Source organism: Lotus japonicus, chromosome 1 (assembly GCF_012489685.1).
Source record: "Lotus japonicus ecotype B-129 chromosome 1, LjGifu_v1.2".
Lineage (NCBI taxonomy): Eukaryota > Viridiplantae > Streptophyta > Magnoliopsida > Fabales > Fabaceae > Lotus > Lotus japonicus.
In genome coordinates this window covers 122,267,015-122,289,382 of record NC_080041.1, presented here as the reverse complement: position 1 = coordinate 122,289,382, position 22,368 = coordinate 122,267,015, and the positions used below count along the sequence as shown (strand labels likewise).

The window sequence follows — 22,368 nt, the reverse complement described above, 5'->3', positions numbered from 1 at the left end:
ATTAGGACGTTGAAACTTGAAGCCTCAAATTTACTTTGATTAGCTTTTAGTACAGAAATACCATAATAGCACTTCAGTGAGAATGGATTTTGGGAGGCTTGGCCCCACTTTATCTTCATCATGGTGTATCAAGTAGGTGACCCACCATAAGAGAGTTCTCATGTTACACCAAAAATACTTGGAATTGCTCTGACCACTGACCACTGAATTAGAGAAGAATAGAGGGAAATGGAAGAAAGGGACACCCATTTGGTTGTTTTTGATCATTGAGGAAGACCAAGGCATTAGGTTGTTTCTTTTCCCCACTCTCTTATTACTCTTTTCTCTTCTATTAGTTGCATGAGTTTAACAACTATGTATTGTCTCTATAATGTCAAAAATATACGGAAAATAAAATTCAATTAAATGTCGACTCAATTGGTAAGAATATATCACTTTTACTCATAAAATTGTGTGTTCAATTCTCATTATTGATGTGAATGTTGTATTAATGAACAATTTATAAATATCTTTGTAAGTTTTTTTTATAGGCTTACGTTAGTTGTTAATTGTTAGTAAATTATTTTCTTCGCCAGGATTCGAACCCTGACCATTCACAATGCAAATCCCTTCATTCCCTTAGCTTACCAAGCGAGCTACCCTTTCCTCCCAAATATCTTTGTAAGTGATTTGTGATCTCCGAAAATACGTCCTAACCCATGGTGATGACAAGTACCGAATGTACCCAAATTTTTATAACCCTAAAGACATAAAACACATATAATACTAATTGAATTAGTTTAAGTGAGTGATGATCGGCAAACACATGTCAAAGATTGGTGATTGGAATCTCTGACAATTTCTGGGGCAAAAGATTGTGCTTTACAGAACTTTATTAGGGATTGGAGAATCTCTGGCAATACCTTCTTCCCAAAGTGAAACTTTGATGTTCTCTTTTATTTTGATACTATTCTTCTATCCTTTTCTTGCTAGTCTTGTTCCGGATAAATTACTATACCACTTAGTAATGTGGACCCACGAACCCAATGGGGAGGCCCAGCCCAATACCAATACGGGCCCATTTACGATTCTTAGCTTTGCTTTAGTGCTGAAGGTTGGGTTAATTCGTTTCTTTGTCTACACAAAAGTGACGGTTATTGACCCAAAAAAAAGTGACGTTTGACTTTTGCAAAACGGAGAGTGGCTAGGAACGGTTAAAACTTTGCTGTTGCTTGATGTGATTCCAATGAGTTGTGATAGGTAGACAATTTTAGTAATAAATCTTAGATCTTAGACACCTAAAACATGCGGAGAAATGAATGATGAAGAGAGACTTAAATCACATCATACCTTCTTAACTAATGTCGAGACTTAAGACCTGTAATTAAATAATGTCGAGATTTCTCTGGGGTGGTTTAGATGAGGTGAGAAAAATTCATTGGGTCAGTTGGGAGCAAGTGTGCAGACCAAGAGCGGAGGGTGGACTTGATGTGAAAATTTTGGAGGTTTTCAATAAAGCTTTGCTAGGAAAATGGAGATGGAGAATGCTTCATGAAAAGGACCAGCTTTGGCGTAAAATACTATTTGCCAAATATGAGAACAATCAGAGGTCAAATACTTCTATTTGGTGGAAGGATTTAAATGATATATGTGTTGGAGCTACTGCTGGTTTCTGGTTTGAGAACTGTTTGAATCGTAGGCTAGGGGAGGGAGATGATACTCTTTTCTGGGTGGATGAATGGTTGGGAGTAGGTACTTTTAAAGTTAAATTCCCTGCATTGTTTGCATTGTCTACTCAGCAAGATAAGAAGGTAATTGAGATGGGTTCGTGGGGTGACAATGGTTGGGTTTGGACTTTTAGTTGGTCTGGAAATTTGCAGGGAGAAACTCAATGCCAGTTTGAAGCCTTGAATAAAATCATTTCAAGTTTTAATCCGGTGAGGGGAAGGAGGGATGCTTGGGTATGGGTTAAAGAGAGTGAAGGCCGATTTTCAGTGAGTTCAGCGTATGAGGCTATTATTGATCATCATCCAGAATTGGAGGAGGAGGCTTTTAAATGTTTGTGGAAGATTTCAGCTCCCTCTAATGCTATTGCCTTGGGATGACGCGTTTTACTTGATAAGATTGCATCAAAAACTAATTTATTCAAGAGGAATGTTCTTGTTGGTGAGGTGCTTTGTTCTTTATGCTCTAGTGCTGCTGAATCTACCTTCCATCTATTTTTTTTCTTGTGCATGCTCTTCGCAGGTCTGGTCCCTCGTGTTGAAATGGCTGGGTTTTAAATTTGTTTTCCCTGGCTCTTCGCTGGATCACTTCAATCAATTTGTGGGTGCTATGTGTTGTTCAAATAAAACAGGTCTTGCATTAATCTGGCTGGCAGTGATTTTCCAGATTTGGAATGGAAGAAATGGTGCAATTTTCAGGGGAGTTTCCTTTGATTCTACTGCTGTCTTTGATATGATTCAACATAAGGCTTGGGAATGGTTAAGAGCTAAAAATAGGATGTTCCTTCATGCCTATTCAGAGTGGCTCTTGGAGCCTTTGGCTTGTCTTTCTGATATGTAACTACTTGATTTGGGCTGCTGGTTTTGAGTATGTGGTTGCTGGTATTGTATTTTGATTGAGGAGGTGGATGGGGTGCTGTGTTGATTTATGAAGGAATTTTCCTTAGGTGCTGGAGTTTTGACTTTTTCGAGTATCTATGTTGGTTATCCTTGTCCACAGCTTGGTCTTGGTGCTCTTGTTTTGGGTGGGTTTCTTGTATTTGCTCTTCATGGAATTCCCTTTGATCTTAGAAAATAGTACTCTTTTTCCTTCACTAGGTTTTTCCAAGGGGGTTTTTCCTAGTAAGGTTTTAATGAGGCTATTTTCTTTGATCTTTTCCATGTAGTTGTAGGGGTGAGTTTTTGTGTGTGTGACTTGAGGCTTTGTAGGCACTATTTTATTATCTCTACACTTTGCTAGTTTTCTCCTTTTCTTCCTCTTTATGTATTGGGATTGAAGTACCACTTGTACTTTCTTTCAATATATTTTTCATTGCTTATCAAAAAAAAAAATACCTTCTTAACTAGACTCATTATTGGATCGTTGTCAACATTGAGCAAAATACTTAATTTGATTATCTTTACGATTTTAGGGACCTAAATCATATTTAAGCAAAAAAAAATTTAGAAAAAAAGGAAACCCCAGCGAAAATGCGGAGGATGCTAGGAGTTGGAGTCTTCGGTCTTCACCCGTTTGGATGTCGTTGGTACTTGGTTTCACTCGTTTTTTTTTTTTGCTTGTGTTTCTCTGCAGCTTCTCTCTTTTCTCTTTCCTTCACATTTTCCTCATCTTCCACTATTATATGTTCGTTGCTCCAACCTTTTATTACATTCTTCAGCTGCTTCTGCCTTTTCTGATCGGTGAGTTTCTCTGTTCTTCCATTCAGCTGTACTTCATCACCATGTTCTACTGTTTGGGTTTTTTTTTTTTTTGGGTTGCCACAATCATTTCATTCTGTTAAGATTTTAGCTTTGACTGGTAAATTTGCTTGCCCACATGAGCAAACAGGTTGATGAAGTGATTTAAAGCATGTTCGTTGGCAACATGAGTGTACATTTTTTTATAAGCCAATAAGTAATAGAACTCATTTTTGGGTTTATGCCATGTAGCTTTCTTTCTTTGTTAATTATTTATTCTTCAGCAATAGTTACCAGAAACAAATACTATTATTCCCTTGTTGCTTCTCAACTAAGCATTTCTATGCATCAGAAAGTAGAAAGCCTAGGACACAATCCAAAAAGAGTAACAAGGGGGAATATAATTTATAACTATGAACATTCTTTCTAGGAATTAATACATCTGTTAGAGTTGTATGCGTAGGAAAAGCATGTAAAACAAAGAATATTTCCTTTCTTGTTTGATTTATAAAACTAAGCCTTCTATAACATAATGTTTTTGTCTATGGACTCTTTTCAACTAAAATTTGAACTCATAATTAAGAACATCTAGAGCATTTGAAAGCATATTTCGTTTCCTTTCATCAGTTCATGCAAGTAGTGTGTATATTGTTTCTGAATTATCCTTAGATATTTACATTGACCATCTGAAAACATTTGATAAGGTTGAAATTCATCTGAAATCTATATGATATATTTAACAACCATCTTAACAATCTTTTCATGTTTATTTGCTGGGTATTACAGAGCTATGATGAAGGACTTGTCTTAAAGAGCGTAGTCTTTTGCTGTTCATAAGCAATGGTTGCAGAATCATGGTTCCACAGACTGTGGAGGATTCCTCAGAAGTTTGGTGCTGATTCCCCGAGAATTTCAATATCCTCATTTGAAATAGGAAGCTTGATGTTGAAGGTGGTTAATTTATGGCAATCATTGAGTGATAAACAGATTTTTAAATTGAGAAAGGAGATCACCAATTCATTTGGCATAAGAAAGCTTGTTTCTGGTGATGAGTATTTCATTAACCGTTTGATCTGTGCAGAGTTACATGAGAATTTGGCACATGTGGCTGACTCTGTGGCTTGGCATGGGAAGAAATGCAGCGATCCGATTTTGAAAGGTTTTGAGAAGGCCTTTAAAAAATTTATCACTATGGGTGATGATCAATATGGGTGGGAATTCCATGGCGAGGTGATGGAGAAAAATATTAAAAAGATGGAAGGATTTATATCAAGTAATGGAAGTCTGTTTGAAGCGTTAGTGGAGCAAAATCCTATAAGATTGACGGATAATGGTGAGTCAGGTGTGTTAAAATCAATTGCGTATCAGAAGATCTATAGATGGAAGAGACAAGAGGTGAAGCGCTTGAAGAATATTTCTCTGTGGACCAGGACATATGATTACACAATAAATCTTTTAGCAAGATCGTTATTCACAATATACCGAAAGATTAACCATGTATTCGGAATTCACGAGATGGTACATCTTGGTGGAAGTGTCTTAAATTCAGATTTAACTTACAGAAGTCAATCGATTTCTGCATTATTGCAATCTTTATCCCACCCACTACAAAATATACTTCCACCGAAAACCCTTGGTGCTGCTGCTTTAGCACTGCACTATGCAAATATCATCATAGTGATTGAGAAGCTGTCAGCTTCTCCGCACTCGATCAGTCTTGAGGCAAGGGAAGACCTGTACAACATGTTACCAAGATGCTTGAGAGCTTCCCTTAAGGCCAAGTTGAAGCCATGTACCAAGACCATGGCCTCTTCATCACTCTATGACCCAAGTCTAGAAGAATGGACTCAAGAACTGTCAGGCATATTGGAATGGTTGGCACCACTTGCTCATCACATGATAAGCTGGCACTCTGAGAAGAGTTTCAACCAGCAGATATTTGTTTCCCAGAGGAACGTGTTGCTGGTGCAGACCCTTTACTTTGCAGACCAAGAAAAGACAGAAAAAGTAATCACGGAGCTTCTTGTGTGTCTGAACTATGTCTGTAAATATGGTAGGGAGCTCAATGCAAAAGCTCTGGCAGAGTGTGGCAGCTTTAAGGTAGACAATGAATATCCTAATCTGAATGGATACACAAGTTCTCTTAAGGACCTGGCCAAGGAGTGTAGTTCCATAAACTGGGATGAGGAATTGTAGAAACACCGGTCTCCTTCAGATCAACCAACGTGAATGAAATGGTAGTTATGGGAAAATTATCTATATGCTCAGTATTTTAGAAATTTAGTATCTGAATGCTTTCTTGGTGAGAATTTTTTGGAACATTTGTAGTTAGTTTTCTTTGATTAGTTCCAAGCTGCTAGAACTTGGATGGCTGGTCTCTTTTTTGCAGTGTTGGCCTTCTTTCCACCTTTTCTCTTTAAAGAGTTTTGATATCCTTGTTAGTCCTGTTTTGGAGTTAAACCCTTAAGATTCAATCACAGTAAGTTAAATACGAGTTTTATTGTCCTCTAATGAGATAAGTAATACTCCCTCCGGTCCTATTTATAAGCAACAAAAAAAAAATTCACATAGTTTAAGAAATGTAGTTAAACTAGATAAAATGCATTAAATTTGTCTTAAATTAAAATGAACTTCCAAAATTGCCCTTTGTTATTAGTGTTGGAAAGTGAAAAAGAGAGAGAATAATTAATGAGACACATTTTACAAGTTAGAATTAATAAGGGCATCATTGGAAAAAATTAATTAATATAGCTCAAACTTTCATTTGGTTCTTATAAAAAGGACCAAGATTTTTCTTCTCTTTCATGCTTATAAATAGGACCGGAGGGAGTACTTATTAACTTGATATTATACCCGTGCGTTACACGAGTTTACTTATAAATTTTTTTAACATTATATAAAAATTATTATAGTTTAACTAAACAAAAAATAAAATATGTTTTAATTATATAAAAATATAAAAAATTGTGTTAAGACATTTCAATATATGTTATTATAGTTATTTTTGTATAAATAATTAATATTACTCAAATTTAATTATTAGCATAGAAATAATTTTAACAATTAAATTTTTTATTTATTTAATAATACGAAAAATTATTAAGTTAATTTGAAATATTTAAATTACGTAAAAAATGTTAAGTAATAGAGTTTAATGGATATGCACTGACAGTGTAAAATAGTTTTACACAGTCATCCAATCAAAACATGCCACATAGGAGAGATAATTACATTTGACTTTAATTTTAATTAAAAGAATAATATATTTTCTGATTTGGTGGAATTCAATTGGATGTCTGTGTAAAACTATTTTACACTGTCAGTGCATATCCATTAAACTCTAAGTAATAAGTGTTTAATGTCATGAAATAAGTTTTAATATCATTTTTTATACTTTTTACCCAGAAAGTCATTTGTTGTAACATGTCAAGACCAAGAAGAATAAATTAATATTAAATTTTTGAATTATAATAAGTGATAACTTAAATAGTCTTTTGACAAAAAAAATAGCCTAAAATAGCCTTTCAAATTATTTGGTTTGCGAATGTTTTCTCACAACCGATAACCATGAGAGATTGCCCCCATTCCGGCGAGCTTTGGCTGAGGATGGGTGCGACTTCTTGGAGACACTTTACGAGCGCTAATTTGGAAGCCTGGGTGTCTTCGTTAGCTAGAGGTCCTTATGCTACGGCCTTCCTAGCAGGAGTTTGGAGCGTGTGGAAATGGAGGAATAACATGTGCTTGGAAGAGAGTCCCTGGACAATTGACGAGGCTTGGAGGAGATTATGCCATGACCATGATGAGATAAAACAAGTGCTTCATGACTGGGTTCCGGGGGATACTGCTGGGTTACTTAGCATGAGATGGTCTCCCCCTAATCCAGATTGGCTCAAGCTTAATGTAGATGGGAGCTACTTGGAGGAGGCGGATCGCATGGGGACTGGGGGTCTGCTTCGTGACCATTCAGGCCTCTGGGTCCAAGGTTTCACGTGGGCTGAGGAAGGTGGCAGTGCAGTTTTCACTGAGTTACATGCACTTCGTCTCGGGTTGGAGATGGCCTAGAACTTAGGCTACAGGAAAGTTGTTTGTGAGAGTGATTGTGCCAACGCTTTGCAGCTCATTGGGGATCCCAACAACTTCCAACTGATTCCGTTAGCCATGGAGGTAGCTCATTGGAGAGACCGTGACTGGGAGGTGGAGATCAGGAAGATTCCTCGTGAGTGTAATAGTGTTGCGGATTGCATGGCCCGATTTGCTTCCAGGAGCTCTAGCCAGGGATTCAAAATCTGGGATAAACCATTCCACGATCTCGAGACCATGATCCTTAGGGATTTGTTAGATTGTTAGTTAGTGGTGCCTTAGGTTTCTTGTAATCTTCCGAAGAAGCAAAAAAAAAAAAAAAAAAACAATGCAACACTTGAGTTTTACTTATTATTTAATGCTAAAACTCAAGTGTGCTTTATATAAATATATAGATTGCACCAAATGAGAGGTGTCTTTTGTGTTTGTAACATTAACACACCTCTCATTTAATCATGTGAAATTACTAAATACAATACACATAACATTATTATCATGTTTTATTATATTCTACCATGTTTCATTACCAAACGCCACCAAAGAATATTTGGGACAAGATGTTATATTTCCAAGGTTGGATTAAAAGTAAAATAAAATCAAAGAGTTACTTTGCTCACATTCACATATAAACTTGCACTGCTTGAGATGTGTCTTCATTTCATGCAAAAATTGATAATTTTATAATAGATGTAATATAGGAATAAAAAACTTATAGTGTGTTTTCATTTCCTCCACTATTCAAAAATGTAGTGATAAATTAATATATTGCATCATAAAATGTCCAATCAATAAAAATTTATTTTAATTCTATTCTTTTGTGTTCCATTCTGTCCTAGCTTCATGAAGAAAAAAAAGTCCCAATAGCAAAGCCCACAACAGTTTGTACATCAAAAAAAAAATCCCCATTTCATCTTCTTCTTCCCAAGAAAGCTATTACAGACCAAATCACCCATTAACCCTAGACCTCAATTTCTCAATTTCCATGTCCAGTTTCTTATTCACCATTCAAAATTGAGCTGCTTTTCTCTCTGTTTGTAGTAGTAATTCAAAGTTCTCCAGGTTCATGAAATGCCATTGGCCATTGCTGACAACTAACAAACTGCAATTCTGAACAAAAGCTTGGTTTTTTCCGGATTGCAATTCCATTACCAATAATGGGTTACACATGCATTCAGTGCGGGTTTCCCATCAAAACACTTTACATTCAGTATTCACCAGGCAACATTCGCTTGTTGAAATGCGTAAGCTCACATGAATCATGATCACTCTTTCCATTTTTTCTGAAATTGTTCAACAAATTGTGAATTGATTTTTCAGAATCTTTTGACTGTAGGAGAATTGCAAGGCTGTGGCAGATGAATACATAGAATGTGAAATCATGGTGGTGTCTAGTTACCCTTTATGCTTATGGTTTAAAAGCTGAAATCTTTTGTGTTTTTTTATTTATTCTGAGATTATGTTTTTCAACTTCCCTTTTGTAGATTCTTGTGATAGATTTATTGCTTCATAAGCCCAAGGCCTATAGACATCTCCTTTACAATGTCATCAATCAAGAAACCTTGAAGTTTCAGGTATGAGTTTCTCCATAACTCACCCTCACATTCATATTGTATAAAATCACTTTATTGTGTGAGTCTAGTTTTCTTTAGTTCTTATTTATGTGTGTTCAATCAATCCCAAATTGTCTTCTATAGTTTTGATTGCTGCAATGATGATATTCCTTCTAAAACAATTAGGAATCTCATTAGTTTTAGTTAGCATCATTGCTGACAGCTGTGTTGTTTTATTTGACGGTAATGAGAGCTGCTACATGTCTGGTAGCATTTGGAATTTTGAACTGGATAATTAGATTCTCAAAAATGTTAAGTTGATACTTTTGAGAAGTTCAAAATGTTATAAGAAAACGTGAATCTTCATTTTCGTCCGCAACCTGAAGTCCTTACTGTAATGATGAAATTCCTTCTAAAAATAATTAGGAATCTCATTATCTTCAGTTACCATTATTTCTGAATTCTGACAGTAGTGCTATTTGATGGTAATGGGCAGCTATTATATGTCTGGTAATGACAAAGCATTTGAATTTCAAAATGGATAATTAGAATCTCAAATATGTTAATACTTTTGAGAAGTCCAAAATGTTATAAGAAAGGTTAAACATGTCCTCAATCTTGGCATGTGTTGTCATATATGTATACAGTTTCTTGACTTTGACAAAAAAATGTCCTTAACTAGTTTTCTGTCATCCCAATAGAAGCATAGTTGAAGATCCTTTCGTGTTTCTTTAGTAGTACTTTCTTGAATAATATGCATTGTTGTTTGAGAGAGAATGCATTTTGTAAACAACTATTCACAAAAGAAATTCAAGAATACATCACTTGCTAATAAAATTCATTTTAACACAAGGCATACATAGTGCTCAGAATAAGAGTTCCAATTTATCTACCTGATGTTTTACTTGTACTTCATATTGGTTTCATCAGTCACCTTTTCCAATACTAGCAAGTGATTCATACTCTTTTGTAATTTTGCAGGGACTACTCTGGAAATCAGCTATCACTTTTCTTCTTTTTGATGCTTGTATCCATTCTTATGAGGATTTTATTCTTGGTAATATAGGAACATAAAGTATTATATTCTAGCTTTTACTTTACAAAACCATATGAGGGCCTTACAGTTTGTTGAAGACAAATGTTTGATCTTGGAAAACAGCAAGGGAAAAATGAGTTCATCAATGAGCTTCTCTTCGTTGATTTCAATATGGTGCAAGGTTCAGATAACTGCAATTATTAAAATCACCCATTTCTTCTAATAACTTTGGATTGAATTTCCATGCTAATTTAGATTAGTGTTTTATGGTTAACTGGCAGATTTTGATAGATGTCTTCTTCGGAAACTTTATGTTTATCTTAGCTTTCTTCTTCATGATCAAGATGTTTCTCCACACATCAATCAGCATCTCCAGGTATATATACTTCTGATGTATTTTCCATATCTCAAACTTTTACGGGCCCAACCTCCAGGCCCAAAATTACCGGTCTATGTAAGACAGAAGAAAGATGCAGTGCACTGAATCATTCCTTCAAGAGTGACGAGGGAGAGGATTAATTAATTTCCTGCTGTGGTGGCAGTGGGAGGGATCTGTGGGACCCGTGGGTCTGTTATGCATGAGAAGTAGAACGAGTAATGACTATAAGCATGTGAGGGAGTGCGTATTCAGAGAGTATAGTCACTCTTCAATTTGCCTATTATCATTTCTTGCTGTAAACTCTCTTACTGATTCTGCCATTCTGGTTTCTATCAGGATCTGACATGAATAATCCAGTCATACATCTTAATTCTGTTACTGATTTGGATACCTAGCACATACTTGAAATGAAGGAGGAACAGTTACTTAATATCCATTTAATTTTGCAGAAAACAGGAACAATACGTTTGTTATTTTATCCTTTTGAAGAATGATTAATAAATTGTCCGTTAGGAATCTCATGAATCTATCACCATTGAATTCTATAGTTTTTCTTTTTGGTTTGAAGTATAGAATAGGAGATGTGGAGAATAGTTTCTCGAGTCTTGTCTATCATGAATATGAGTTATGGCTATACTGTTTAAGTTGTGAATAAATTGTATATTATAAGTTATGGACTTATGGTTTATATGAGAATTTCAATTCGATCAACTGATGTAGTTCAGATGCACAAGTAGGCAAGTAGCCAAATAGGAATTGACATAGAAATTATTGCCGCCAATTTTAATATTATGAAAGCATTATTAAGTTTTTTATACTTTTATCCATATCAATTTCGGGTTTATAGGCCATCAAGATTACTTCAACTCAAATGTATTCATCTATGCAGGTGCAATGACCTTTTGCTTGTACTTATGATTTCATGTTATTTCAAGATCTTTCTTGTTGCCATGATGGTAATGTTTGCAATGAAGCAATCCAAGTTGGTTCTTTCAGTTTTTTGTTGACCACTTCTTGACTATGATGTGTTTGTTAACAGCAACATGTCTCTTTAATGTTCAAGTATGTATCCTGTAGGTCTGGGAGTTTCCATCATCTGCGATCTTCATCATTGAATTATTTTGTTTATCGTCTAATGCAGTGGCATTAAAAGGTTAGTGATTGACATTGAATCCTTGGAAAAACCTGTAATTATACTTACCTAAACTGGGAGCACAACTCTTCTGATGCTTCACCATAATTTGGCATTATCAGTTTTGGGATTCACAGAAATTTCATTATTATGTTTTATGTATTATCCTGCAATGCCGTATATTCCATCTCCAACTTTGTTTAAGACTATAAGCCATTTTTCCTGTGGAGGTTATTCCACAATGCACATAAATGGTAGGGTGTTATTTGTGGTTTAGTTTGAATAGTCATAATATTTTATTGAACTAACATGCGCTGCAATGTGTGGGTGTGTCATTACTGAAGGGAATAAAAATGAAATTAAACTATTGTAGTGTTTCATCTAACACGTAATGGTTGTATCGTGTTTATATTACTGTCATTCTGTCAATCCAACTATTGTTTCAGTCGATTGATTTCACCTAGTAGTATAAATATAGCTTTTATTATGCAAATAAACATAGTTTCTTTTCCTATATCTATGATCTGAATGTATGTCTACATGATCAAAACCATATTTGCTTATATTTTCATTTGGATAAAAAGTGCTAACATGCTTAGCTGCATTTTGGCACTCTTATGAAAGATTGTCTCTTGGTCTTGGATGAATTATTGTATTTAAATTATGACCACCATGCTTACCATTCGACTCTGACTAACGTTTCTTGTCAACTAGTGATGACTGAATCAACGATGAGCCGATGTGTTTGTACCTGCCTCTGCGCATATGCTACAAAGTTTTTGGTCACTTGTGTACCGGAGCTCATGTTGTTGGGGGAATTAATTCAAGGATGGAGTCATATGCCCTCCTCATTGTCTTTAAAGCCTTCTTGATTTAGCTTTTGATTTTGTCATGCGAATTGTTAGTAGCAGAGTTGTGTGGCGGATGGCAATGGCGTTTCTGAACTGTATATATGATCCTTCACATTTTTTATTTTCTTTCTTAAATTTGATATGAAGCTCAAATTATTAGTGTTCATTGGCATTCTTTTTATGATGCCTGTTTGTATCCAGATTATGATTTTAAATTGAACTGCATAGCATAACACTTGTATTCATTCATTTTTTTTTCGACACTTTTTAGCTATTTTGTCCAGACATTCAGCGTGTTATCAGAAGCAACATTTTACTTGTAATGGCAATGAAATGCAAAAAGAAAAATGTAAGAGGGATAAAACTTATGCGTCATTATACAATTGTGGAAAAAGATCATTGAGTATAGACTAAGAGAAGAGACTAGGATGATAGAAAATCATTTTGATTTTATGTTCGAATGCCTAAAATATTCTACCTCGGGCTTCTACGAAGCTAATAAAAAGGTACTTCAGTAAAAAAAAATTGCATATGGTATTTTATTGATTTGAAAAAAGCATATGATCTTTGTATCAAGATAAATGTAGTGGAGTGGAAAGCTATGAAAAAGAAAGTGTTTGCATGACTTATACGCGAGCTATTAAAGAAACGCAAAAGAGGGTAACTATTACACTATATTTGGTAGGGTAGAGAGAAATAGAGAAGAGAGTAGAGAAGAGAGAGTTTGAGTAGAGAGAAATAGGTGAGAAGTAGAGTAGATTTAAGAGGTTGTTTGGTATGATAGAAATAAAGTAGAGAAAGATGAGAAATAATGAGGTGGAAGAGAGAGAAAAAATTAACTTTTGATTAAAATAATATTTTTATAAAAAAAAAGTAAGATAGTGGCGGTTAAAAACCGCCACTAAATAGGCCACATGCAGAAAAAAAAATTAAAAAACACAGCCCTGTTCCTCTTCTCTTCAAATTGGAGAGACCCAAAAAAGGGCTGGGTTCCACCTCTGCAGCCCCCCCCTCCCTCTCTCTTCTCTCCCACCAAACAAGGTAACTTACCTCATCTCTCTCCTATCTCTCTCTTGCATCTCTCTCTCTTCTAACTCTCTCCTAACAAACAAAGTGTTAGTGTGAGAACTCCTTGAGGCGTCTAGAGATAGAATTACACTTCATCAATAGGGGTGATCTCCCCCCTCAATGATTTTTTTTTTTTTAACTTGGACCCTGTATGAGAGAAAAGTCATTATTATTAGAATGAAATTGTATCTGCCTTTACTGCCATTTATCCTTAGAACATCTAAATCGTGAAAGTGTTTTAGCCCTAGTGAAACTTGAAAGTATATGTAACTTCTGCGCAATAAGCTCATAACCACAAGTAAACACTTTTAAACTACATTTTAACCTTTTACAAGTGATACAAAATAACCTAAACTCCTCAATTTTTTGTTACATCGAAAAATTATCTGAACTCCTCAAAAGTTAACAAAGATATAACTATAACTCAAACTCAAACCTCTTTTTAAAATTTTGTTTAAATCGCTCTTGAGAGTAATATAACTTCATCCTATATTTAAAATAAGTAAATTAAAAATTTCATAATTTATTTATGGGTTAAATATGTTTTCCGTCCCTAGACTTTTAGCGAGTGCTGGTTTCCGTCCCTCGCCGGAGTAAAAGCTGACTTTAGCCCTTGAACATAAGGAAAATAGCTGGTTTTCATCCCTGCTGGAGTGGTGGCGCTGACCACCGTGGCCACATGTCACGAGAAGCCTATGTGGCATTGCCACATCAGTTAATGAACATAGCTGGATTTTTTTTTCTTTTTTTTTTTTCTTAATCTCAAATCACTAATAAGTAATAACGATAACTAAATCTTATCTAATCTAATTCTTAAATTATTTAATCTTATTGTTTTTTGTAATGATGAACTTTTACATAAAAATTGTTCAAATTTTTTATCTCTTCCTCTTCAACCTCGTCTGCATCTCATCTTCTTTCTTCTTCTTCTTCTTCTTCTTCTTTTTTATTCTTCTTCTTCCCACCACCCCCCATCTCCCACACTCTCCGTCACCCCAACCCCAGCCCTAATCCTTTTCCCTTCCAGAAATTGAAAACCATCAACCCAAAATCACAAAACTAAAAAACAACCTTAACCCATAACACCCAAAAACCCAAAAAACACTATCTATATCATGTATGATGGAACAACCCAAAATTACCACCCAACCCCAACGTGCACCGCAACCCCCACCCCTTATTCCCCAAAACCCCAATCCTCACCCAATAGCAACCCCAATCCCTAACCCAGACAAAAGTTATGAAACCCAAAAATCCCAGAATCCAGCAAAAGGGGAAGAAGAGACGAAAAATCAAAAATCAGATCTTGATGATGGGTAATTGGAGAAGAAGAAGAGGAGAAGAAGATGAACCATAAGCCCTGCTGTAACACCCCCCACCTAGAACCAACAACCACCGCCCTCCACCAGAAACCGAGCCCCCACCGCTAAAAAACGCAACCACCACCGCCCAAAACGCAACCACCACCACTGCTCATATACCATCAGATCGGCACCACCTTTACCCAGATTCGAAACCCAAATCCAACTAAAGTTCCTTCCTTTTTACAGAAACCAATCATCATCTCCCAAACTTCTTGTATGTTGGCATTCAGATCTGAAAGGGAAATAAACTGAGGTTAGGGATTTGGTGTGTTGTTAAAGATGAAGATGTTGATGATGATGGATGAGGTAGATGTTGATGGTGGGGGAAGATGCTGATGGTGATGGGTGATGAAGATGTTGATGGTGGTTATGAAGATTAGGAAGATGTTAAGCGTTGAAATGAAGATTTTATTTTAAGATGTTGAAGGGTTTTATGTTATAATTATTTTGTTATTTTTATTTAATATTTTTCATAATTTAATAATTAGTTAATTTAATGTGGAATTAAAAAAAATAAAAATCCAATTAGACCTCATTAACTGATGTGGATGTGCCACGAAGGATGGCCGATACATGTGGAGACGGTGGTCAGCGCCACCACTCCGGCGGGGACGAAAACCAGCTATTTTCCTTATGTTCAAGGGTTAAAGTCGGCTTTTACTCCGGCGAGGGACGGAAACCAGCACTCGCTAAAAGTCTAGGGACGGAAAACATATTTTACCCTTTATTTATTTACTTTTATCGATAATTCTATTGGTTCACTAGGATGGGTTAAGTTATCCTGATGAATCAAGATTAATTTAGACAAGCCATTCTAAAACCTTGGTGCCCTAACCTCCCACCCAGTGTCTTCTCTGCACTGCATCTCGTCCCTCTACTCCTCTGTGCCAGAACCGCTGTTCGGTGGACGAAGTCACGTGCTCCACACTCCTCTCATCGCCTTTGCACGTGTCTGGGCTTCACCGTGTTCACTTCTTCAAGCAAATCCCCAGATTCGTATGTGGTTTTGGTTTATGCACTATGATTAATTGAAATTTCTGTGTGTGTATTTGAATTCCATTTGTTCTCTGTTTTCTTATTATTGGTGGGTAATGTGCTATCATCATGTTTGGGTGTGTATCTGGGCAAGTGAGAAATGATTCATGTTTAAATCTTTATGTTAGTATTAGTATAAATATGAGCAATGAGTCTATATGTTGGTTCTCTTAGAGCTTAGCAATTCAACTAGTAGTAGTAGTAGTTATTTATTTATTATTTATTTACTTACTAATGCTCTATATTGTTGAAATCACAAATTGAAGCACAATATTGCTTGATTCAATGACCATTTTGTAAGTTGAGCAATCATGATCCTAGCGCGCGCTTGACTCATTCTGTTGTGGTCACAAGATTGGCCAATCAATGAAGTTGTACACGCCTGTAGAGAAACCCTCATTTCTTATGAGATTTCTTTTTGCACCTCCATCCGGGGCATCTTCTGATTCTAGACTTTCAGGAGCATATTTGTCACACCTATTATCATAATGGAGTTTACTCCTTGTGAGGGACTTCCAAATTCATAATAATTCTTAAAAGCATAATATGTGTGGAGTAAAGGTTGTATTGTACATGGTTCAAATATTACTGTGTTTTTCAAGTATAAATGTCTTGTATGTCGTGCGATGCTAACTGAATGAAAGAAAGATGACTCGAAAGAGGGTCTTATATCATTGCTAACGTGTGTGTGGAATGTGGATTAAGTATTTCACTGACAACTACAATGGAATATTTATCACATGCCTTCTATGTATGGATTAAACATTCTGTGCCAATCATTCTGTTGCTTTCCTAGCTCCTTTTGTTGTGTGTGAATGGTTCATTTCTGTACGTGTCATTGCACCAAAAGGTCTCTTTCAAGTCCTGATATTTCAGTGTGTTCCATGATTTATCATTGCTGCCCTTGGTTCACTAACTGTATTATTTTTTGGTGTAGAAATTATGAATAATATTTCTGGAAGACCACTTAATGGAGAAGTAGAAGATGATGATGAAGATGAAGCTAATGGTGGAGGCCTTGAAGCCTGGGAGAGAACTTATGCTGAAGATAGATCATGGGAGTCTTTGCAAGAGGATGAATCTGGACTTCTTCGCCCCATAGATAATACAGCCATTCACCATGCCCAGTATCGCAGGCGCCTTCGTGCCCTTGCATCCAAGGCAGCTACTGCACGAATTCAGAAGGGTCTTATACGATACCTTTACATTGTTGTAGACCTGTCCAAGGTATTTGATTGATTACTTTAGGGTTTCTGTGGTTGCTTCTGAGTTCCCTTTGACATGGAGCTTTGCTTTGATTGCTTGAAATTTGGATTCCAATTGAGGATGGGGCGTATGTGTTAAAACTCTTCATGAATAAACTTGTGAAAGTTGAATTGACTTAGTTTTCTCGGATGGCTTTTCTACCAATATCTGTAATTCCTTTCATGGGCCCAAGAAACCTTTACTTTTTAGATTTTCATCTTTTTCCTTTACTAATGCATTCATATTTGTTCAATAAATTAGCACTTAAAACTTCAAATCAACTAGATTGTTCAGAAGCACACATCAATGTCAAACTGGTATTTCCATGCTGAACAGTTCTTATCCTGAAAAAGATATTAGGAATTTCTTATGGCCCTACAACTACAAGTATCTTATTCATCTTGTGATTGAGATAATGTTTATATTAGAAATGAAGTTACTGGGAGAAATATATAAATATGGACTACAAAAATGTTGAATCTTGCAGTTTGATCTATATCCTGTTAATCTTTTTCCCTTGTATTTATAACTCTTTCTGTCATCATGTTAAGGCAGCTGCTGAGACGGACTTTCGACCAAGTAGGATGGCTGTGATAGGGAGACTGGTTGAGACATTTATCAGGGAGTTCTTTGATCAGAATCCACTTAGTCATGTTGGCCTGGTTACCATAAAAGATGGGGTTGCTCATTGCTTAACAGATCTTGGTGGCAGTCCTGAGTCCCACATCAAAGCTTTGACGGGTAAACTGGAGTGCTCAGGTGACGCATCCCTACAAAACGCACTAGAGCTTGTTGTTGGCTATCTAAATCAAATCCCATCATATGGTCATCGTGAAGTTCTGATCTTATACTCGGCTCTAAGTACATGTGATCCTGGTGATCTCATGGAAACCATCCAGAAATGCAGAAAGAGTAAAATAAGGTGCTCTGTCATTGGTCTTGCTGCTGAAATGTTTATATGCAAACATATCTGCCAAGAAACAGGAGGAACTTATTCTGTTGCACTAGATGAGGTTAGTTTTTTGATTATGATTGAAACCATGTAGATGCAGTACAAATTCAAATTATCCGTGTCTGTAAAAGGGATTTGAGTTTTTACAATCATGCAACCTTAATCTGAATATACTTTTAGAATATTGTTGATCAACTCTAAATGTGTTTGTTCCAAATGCTTGTAAATTTATGAATCTATACATTGATACAGATATTTACTTCCCATGCAGTCCCACTTTAAAGAGTTAGTTCTAGAGCATGCTCCACCACCTCCAGCAATAGCAGAGTATGCTACTGCTAACTTAATTAAGATGGGTTTCCCACAAAGAGCAGCTGAGGGTTCAGTTGCAATTTGTACTTGTCATGAAGAGGCTAAGACCGGAGGGGGATACACTTGTCCAAGATGCAAAGTTCGTGTCTGTGAGCTTCCTACTGAATGTCGCGTCTGTGGATTAACCCTTATTTCTTCACCCCATTTGGCAAGGTCATATCATCATCTCTTTCCTATAGTGCCATTTGATGAAATCTCTCCATCGTCTCGAAATGATCCAAGCCACAGTTTCTCCAATACTTGTTTTGGTTGTCAACAAAGTCTTCTTAGTCAGGGTAAGTTTGTGCAGAAAAGTTGTCAAGGTTGAATTCCTTCATACATTTATGATTTAGCAATTTGCAATTTTATCATGTTGACCAACATGCTATGTCAAACATAGATGGGTTAGTTTAAGGTTGAAATATTATTAAAAATAGTGAATGGTCTAATTTCAGAAGTTATTCCCTGAGATTTTATCCTTAAAGCCTTATAAAAAATCATAAATGGGTTAATTTCAGTGTCTTATTGCCTATCAATATTTATACGTTTGAGATGTTATGTTAAGTTTTTTGTTGTTGTTTGAGATGTTATGTTAGCTGTAGTCAAAGAGATTAGCAATAGTCCTATTGAGATTTGAGAGATGGGCGGGCTTTCATTTTGTAAATACATATCTTGGTCTTGGTAACTTAATACAACTTCCATTGGGAAGCTTAAGCATTAAAAAGAGAGGCGCTAATGTCGCATCTGTGATTAGCATCCCTGTTAACCACTTTGAACGTGGTGGCGTACCATTACATATGAAGTACATACTATGGTTTTTATTAGCAATCAAACTATTATGCAAAATGCTAATCATATAGTGTCTTACTGCTAGTATCTTGTCTATCAACTGTGATATCACGTACATGATAATAGGGAATAGTTTTTGCCAGACATAATTGCCTTAGCTTTCTTGTCATCATGATGATGATGCATCTATACTTTCAAGCTAGAGTTGATGGTAAAGTTATGCAATTGATCCCAAATTTGAGGAATATAAAACTATGGCTGCTTAAGTAACATGTGGACAATGGTGGATTCGGATTACGGTGTGTATGCTTCAATCATACTGATTACAATTGTCAAATAATTTTAAGTTTTTGAAGGAACATGATTTTAAATGACTGGCTGTGGTCATATTTCCGTGAATATACGGCAGATGGCTCCTTTGGGTTAAGGGTATCTATTTTTTATGTGATTAGTTTTTTCCTATATGTAGTATAGCATATATAATATGTTCTTGCTTTATTTTCCTACAACCCCATTGACTGGTTGTGGAACAGGAAACGTGCCTGGAATTTCGGTTACTTGCCCAAAATGCAAACAACAATTCTGCCTTGATTGCGACATCTACATTCATGAGAGCTTACATAATTGCCCAGGCTGTGAGAGTTTCAGGCATTCTACGTCAGTAACTGCTGCCCAATGATTGCATACCTTCTGCCCTGAAAAAGTTGCCATCTAAATGGTGTTAATATACTGTCTCTCATTGCTATATTACATCCACCTACCTGACTCATGAATGAGTTCTGGTGCAAAGTGACTGACTAACATTATCATCAATGATCACAATGATTTGGGCTTGATGCAAGTTCTTAGAGAGTCAACGCTTCACAGGCAGGAAAACATTAGTGATATTATTTATACAAGGGTGACATTTTTCTCTTATCATTTTAAATTCTTATCTTCCTTTTCCTTCTTTTGTTCTTTGCTGGAAGTTGAGGCACATGTGAGAATACCTTTTATTTTACTCCATGTTAAAGTTGAGCATGAATATCTCCATCAGCAGTTTTTTTATCAATGGGCTGACACCACCTTTCTTGCTAGCAGATTAATTTTGATCATTAAATTGTCATTGCTAAATTTGTATGAGATATTTATGTGTTTTTCTTTTAGCAATCATTTTTGTGAACATCTATCCTTAGCTAACATTTCATTGATGTTGTATGGTCATAGAAAATTTGGCCTGTGAAATACCTTCAGGGAACATATATATGATAGAATGCCATTTGATTTGAGAGTTATGGCTTCTAACAGAACTCAAAGAGGAAGAAAACTTATTGCATACTGTACTTGGTGATATGGGCCAAATCACTTATGAGGTTCAAATTGGATTCAAGCCAACACGGCTCAACTGAGAAGAAAAAAGCAAACCAAAAATTATCCTAACATCTTTTTATCTTAGGTTTTGGCTAGTCGAGCTTCAGAAAATTATTCCAAGTTTGGATATCCATTGAAACATGTGCAAATTAACATTAGCATACACTTTAAGGTAGCGTTTGGTAACGGAACGGGACAGGACGGAACGAGATGGAACGGAACGTAACAGGACAATAATGTTCTGTGCATTGTGTTTGGTAAACAAAGCATAGAACGGTACCATTAGATCAATACCATAAGATTAATTACATATATACCAAAATTCAAAATTTTGTAAATAATTAATTAAATCATAATAAAAAAAACACATTGTCCCTTTAACAGGAAAAAATTGCAGATGCCAAACCCAGAAAATTTCTACGCATCTTTTGTTGTGAGATCAAACAAATTCTAAATTTCTTATATCTCCAAATTCGTAAAATTTTTAAGAAAACACGTTCTCACCATGAACAGTTGTCCCCAAATGCACAATCCAAAAAAATTCTAAGTTCTTTAACCCTAATTCTTCTCTGCAATTATTGTTCCCCTATTTTTGCAACAGTGCCTGTAGAAGCCGCCTCCATCCATCACTGTTTGAAAGGTATTGAATAGAAAATGAATTGGACTTCGCTGGAAAAAAAAAGAGTTACGTGAATTACTTAATAGTTTGTGTTGCTAGATCATAGAGAAAATGATGCACACTTGCATATGGGAGAAAGGTTCAACGACGAGGACAAGATTGAAGGGTACGAATTAGGAAAAATATAGGATAAACCTAGGGATAAATTTGTCAATACAAATATTTTTAAAAAGTGTTCCGTCCCGTTCCCTTCCGTTCCACCCTTTTTTAGAGAACTAAAGTGTTCCGTTCAGAAGCCTTATGTACCGTTCCGTTCCATCTTAAAAACATGACAAACGTGGAACAGAACCCAGATGTCCCGTTTCATTCCCTTCTCAATTGTCTACCAAACGCTACCTAAGGCAAAAAGAGAACGGAACTTCGTATACAAACACAATTAACTTACTGACAAGTGACAAGGTTATTCATGATACAAATCAACCTAAATATAAGTAACTACATATAATTAAGAAATTAAGACATTAACCAAAATATTATGTAGTGGTTTGTCCAATCCAGGAAACGATGAAGCGGGACTAGACACCATATATATACTATTCATAACCAAAACAAGGGAAGCCATGCTAGGTTTAAGATGTTGCCTTAAGGGTTACTAGACTATTATCTACATATATAGTGCATATTTCAAAAAAAAAATCTACAGTTGATTCTAGAGGTGAAATCAATTATTTGGAGGATGCGAGTAGTTTTTTGGTGTCATATTTGATTGAGAGAAAGAAAAGTAAAAAAATAATCAACAACAGACGCACAAGGATGGAAGTGTTAAAATATAGTGGCATGAATGATTGCATAGGCAGAGCAAGCATGGGTTCTTTTGACCCTTAACATATGTGTGAGATAAAAAGATATATAGGTAAGGTTCAGCTGAAGGTCAGGCACATATATTAGTACATATATAGTTTGTGGTATGTATAAAGGAAAGTGAAGCACGCCAACAATGGCAATGGAGGCAAAAAGGGATAAAGAAGCAGGGATAATCGAGAAAGTCTATGCAATTTAAGCACGTCTCCGACAACTCACTCCATGCACAATGCATTTTGTCTGCACCTTTTTATCATTGTAGCACCATGTCTGCATTTTGGGTGAAACTTGTTCTTTTTGTTTGAAGTTTATTTTTTTTTGGTCAA

General features: G+C 35.8%; 3 protein-coding genes across 3 annotated transcripts; all 3 read left to right on the top strand.

The window, feature by feature from the left end:
• The first annotated feature begins 3,098 nt into the window (after positions 1–3,098).
• LOC130730062 (protein PSK SIMULATOR 1-like) lies at positions 3,099–5,880 on the top strand. The gene is made up of 2 exons (XM_057581947.1): positions 3,099–3,383; positions 4,167–5,880. The coding sequence occupies exon 2, from the start codon at positions 4,221–4,223 to the stop codon at positions 5,574–5,576; it is 1,356 nt and encodes a 451-aa protein (XP_057437930.1). The 5' UTR covers positions 3,099–3,383; positions 4,167–4,220; the 3' UTR covers positions 5,577–5,880.
• A 2,429-nt stretch (positions 5,881–8,309) lies between these two features.
• On the top strand, positions 8,310–12,647 carry LOC130730061 (protein ARV 2-like). Its single transcript, XM_057581946.1, has 9 exons — positions 8,310–8,701; positions 8,794–8,841; positions 8,942–9,031; positions 9,992–10,037; positions 10,145–10,227; positions 10,328–10,422; positions 11,315–11,381; positions 11,503–11,578; positions 12,272–12,647. Exons 1-9 carry the CDS (start codon positions 8,615–8,617, stop codon positions 12,427–12,429), a joined length of 750 nt encoding a protein of 249 aa, XP_057437929.1. The 5' UTR covers positions 8,310–8,614; the 3' UTR covers positions 12,430–12,647.
• A 2,681-nt stretch (positions 12,648–15,328) lies between these two features.
• Positions 15,329–20,291, top strand: LOC130730060 (general transcription factor IIH subunit 2). The gene is made up of 5 exons (XM_057581945.1): positions 15,329–15,836; positions 16,813–17,102; positions 17,672–18,133; positions 18,344–18,719; positions 19,746–20,291. Exons 2-5 carry the CDS (start codon positions 16,818–16,820, stop codon positions 19,889–19,891), a joined length of 1,269 nt encoding a protein of 422 aa, XP_057437928.1. The 5' UTR covers positions 15,329–15,836; positions 16,813–16,817; the 3' UTR covers positions 19,892–20,291.
• Positions 20,292–22,368: the final 2,077 nt, after the last annotated feature.

Excerpts from the sequence above, each read along its gene's own strand:
- LOC130730060 (XM_057581945.1), top strand. The coding sequence starts at position 16,818 with ATGAATAATATTTCTGGAAGACCACTTAATGGAGAAGTAGAAGATGAT. Across the intron at positions 18,134-18,343 it reads ATTCTGTTGCACTAGATGAG|TCCCACTTTAAAGAGTTAGT; the intron begins GTTAGTTTTTTG and ends CTTCCCATGCAG. Across the intron at positions 18,720-19,745 it reads ACAAAGTCTTCTTAGTCAGG|GAAACGTGCCTGGAATTTCG; the intron begins GTAAGTTTGTGC and ends GTTGTGGAACAG.
- LOC130730062 (XM_057581947.1), top strand. The coding sequence starts at position 4,221 with ATGGTTGCAGAATCATGGTTCCACAGACTGTGGAGGATTCCTCAGAAG.
- LOC130730061 (XM_057581946.1), top strand. The coding sequence starts at position 8,615 with ATGGGTTACACATGCATTCAGTGCGGGTTTCCCATCAAAACACTTTAC. Across the intron at positions 8,842-8,941 it reads ACATAGAATGTGAAATCATG|ATTCTTGTGATAGATTTATT; the intron begins GTGGTGTCTAGT and ends TCCCTTTTGTAG. Across the intron at positions 10,228-10,327 it reads TGATTTCAATATGGTGCAAG|ATTTTGATAGATGTCTTCTT; the intron begins GTTCAGATAACT and ends GTTAACTGGCAG.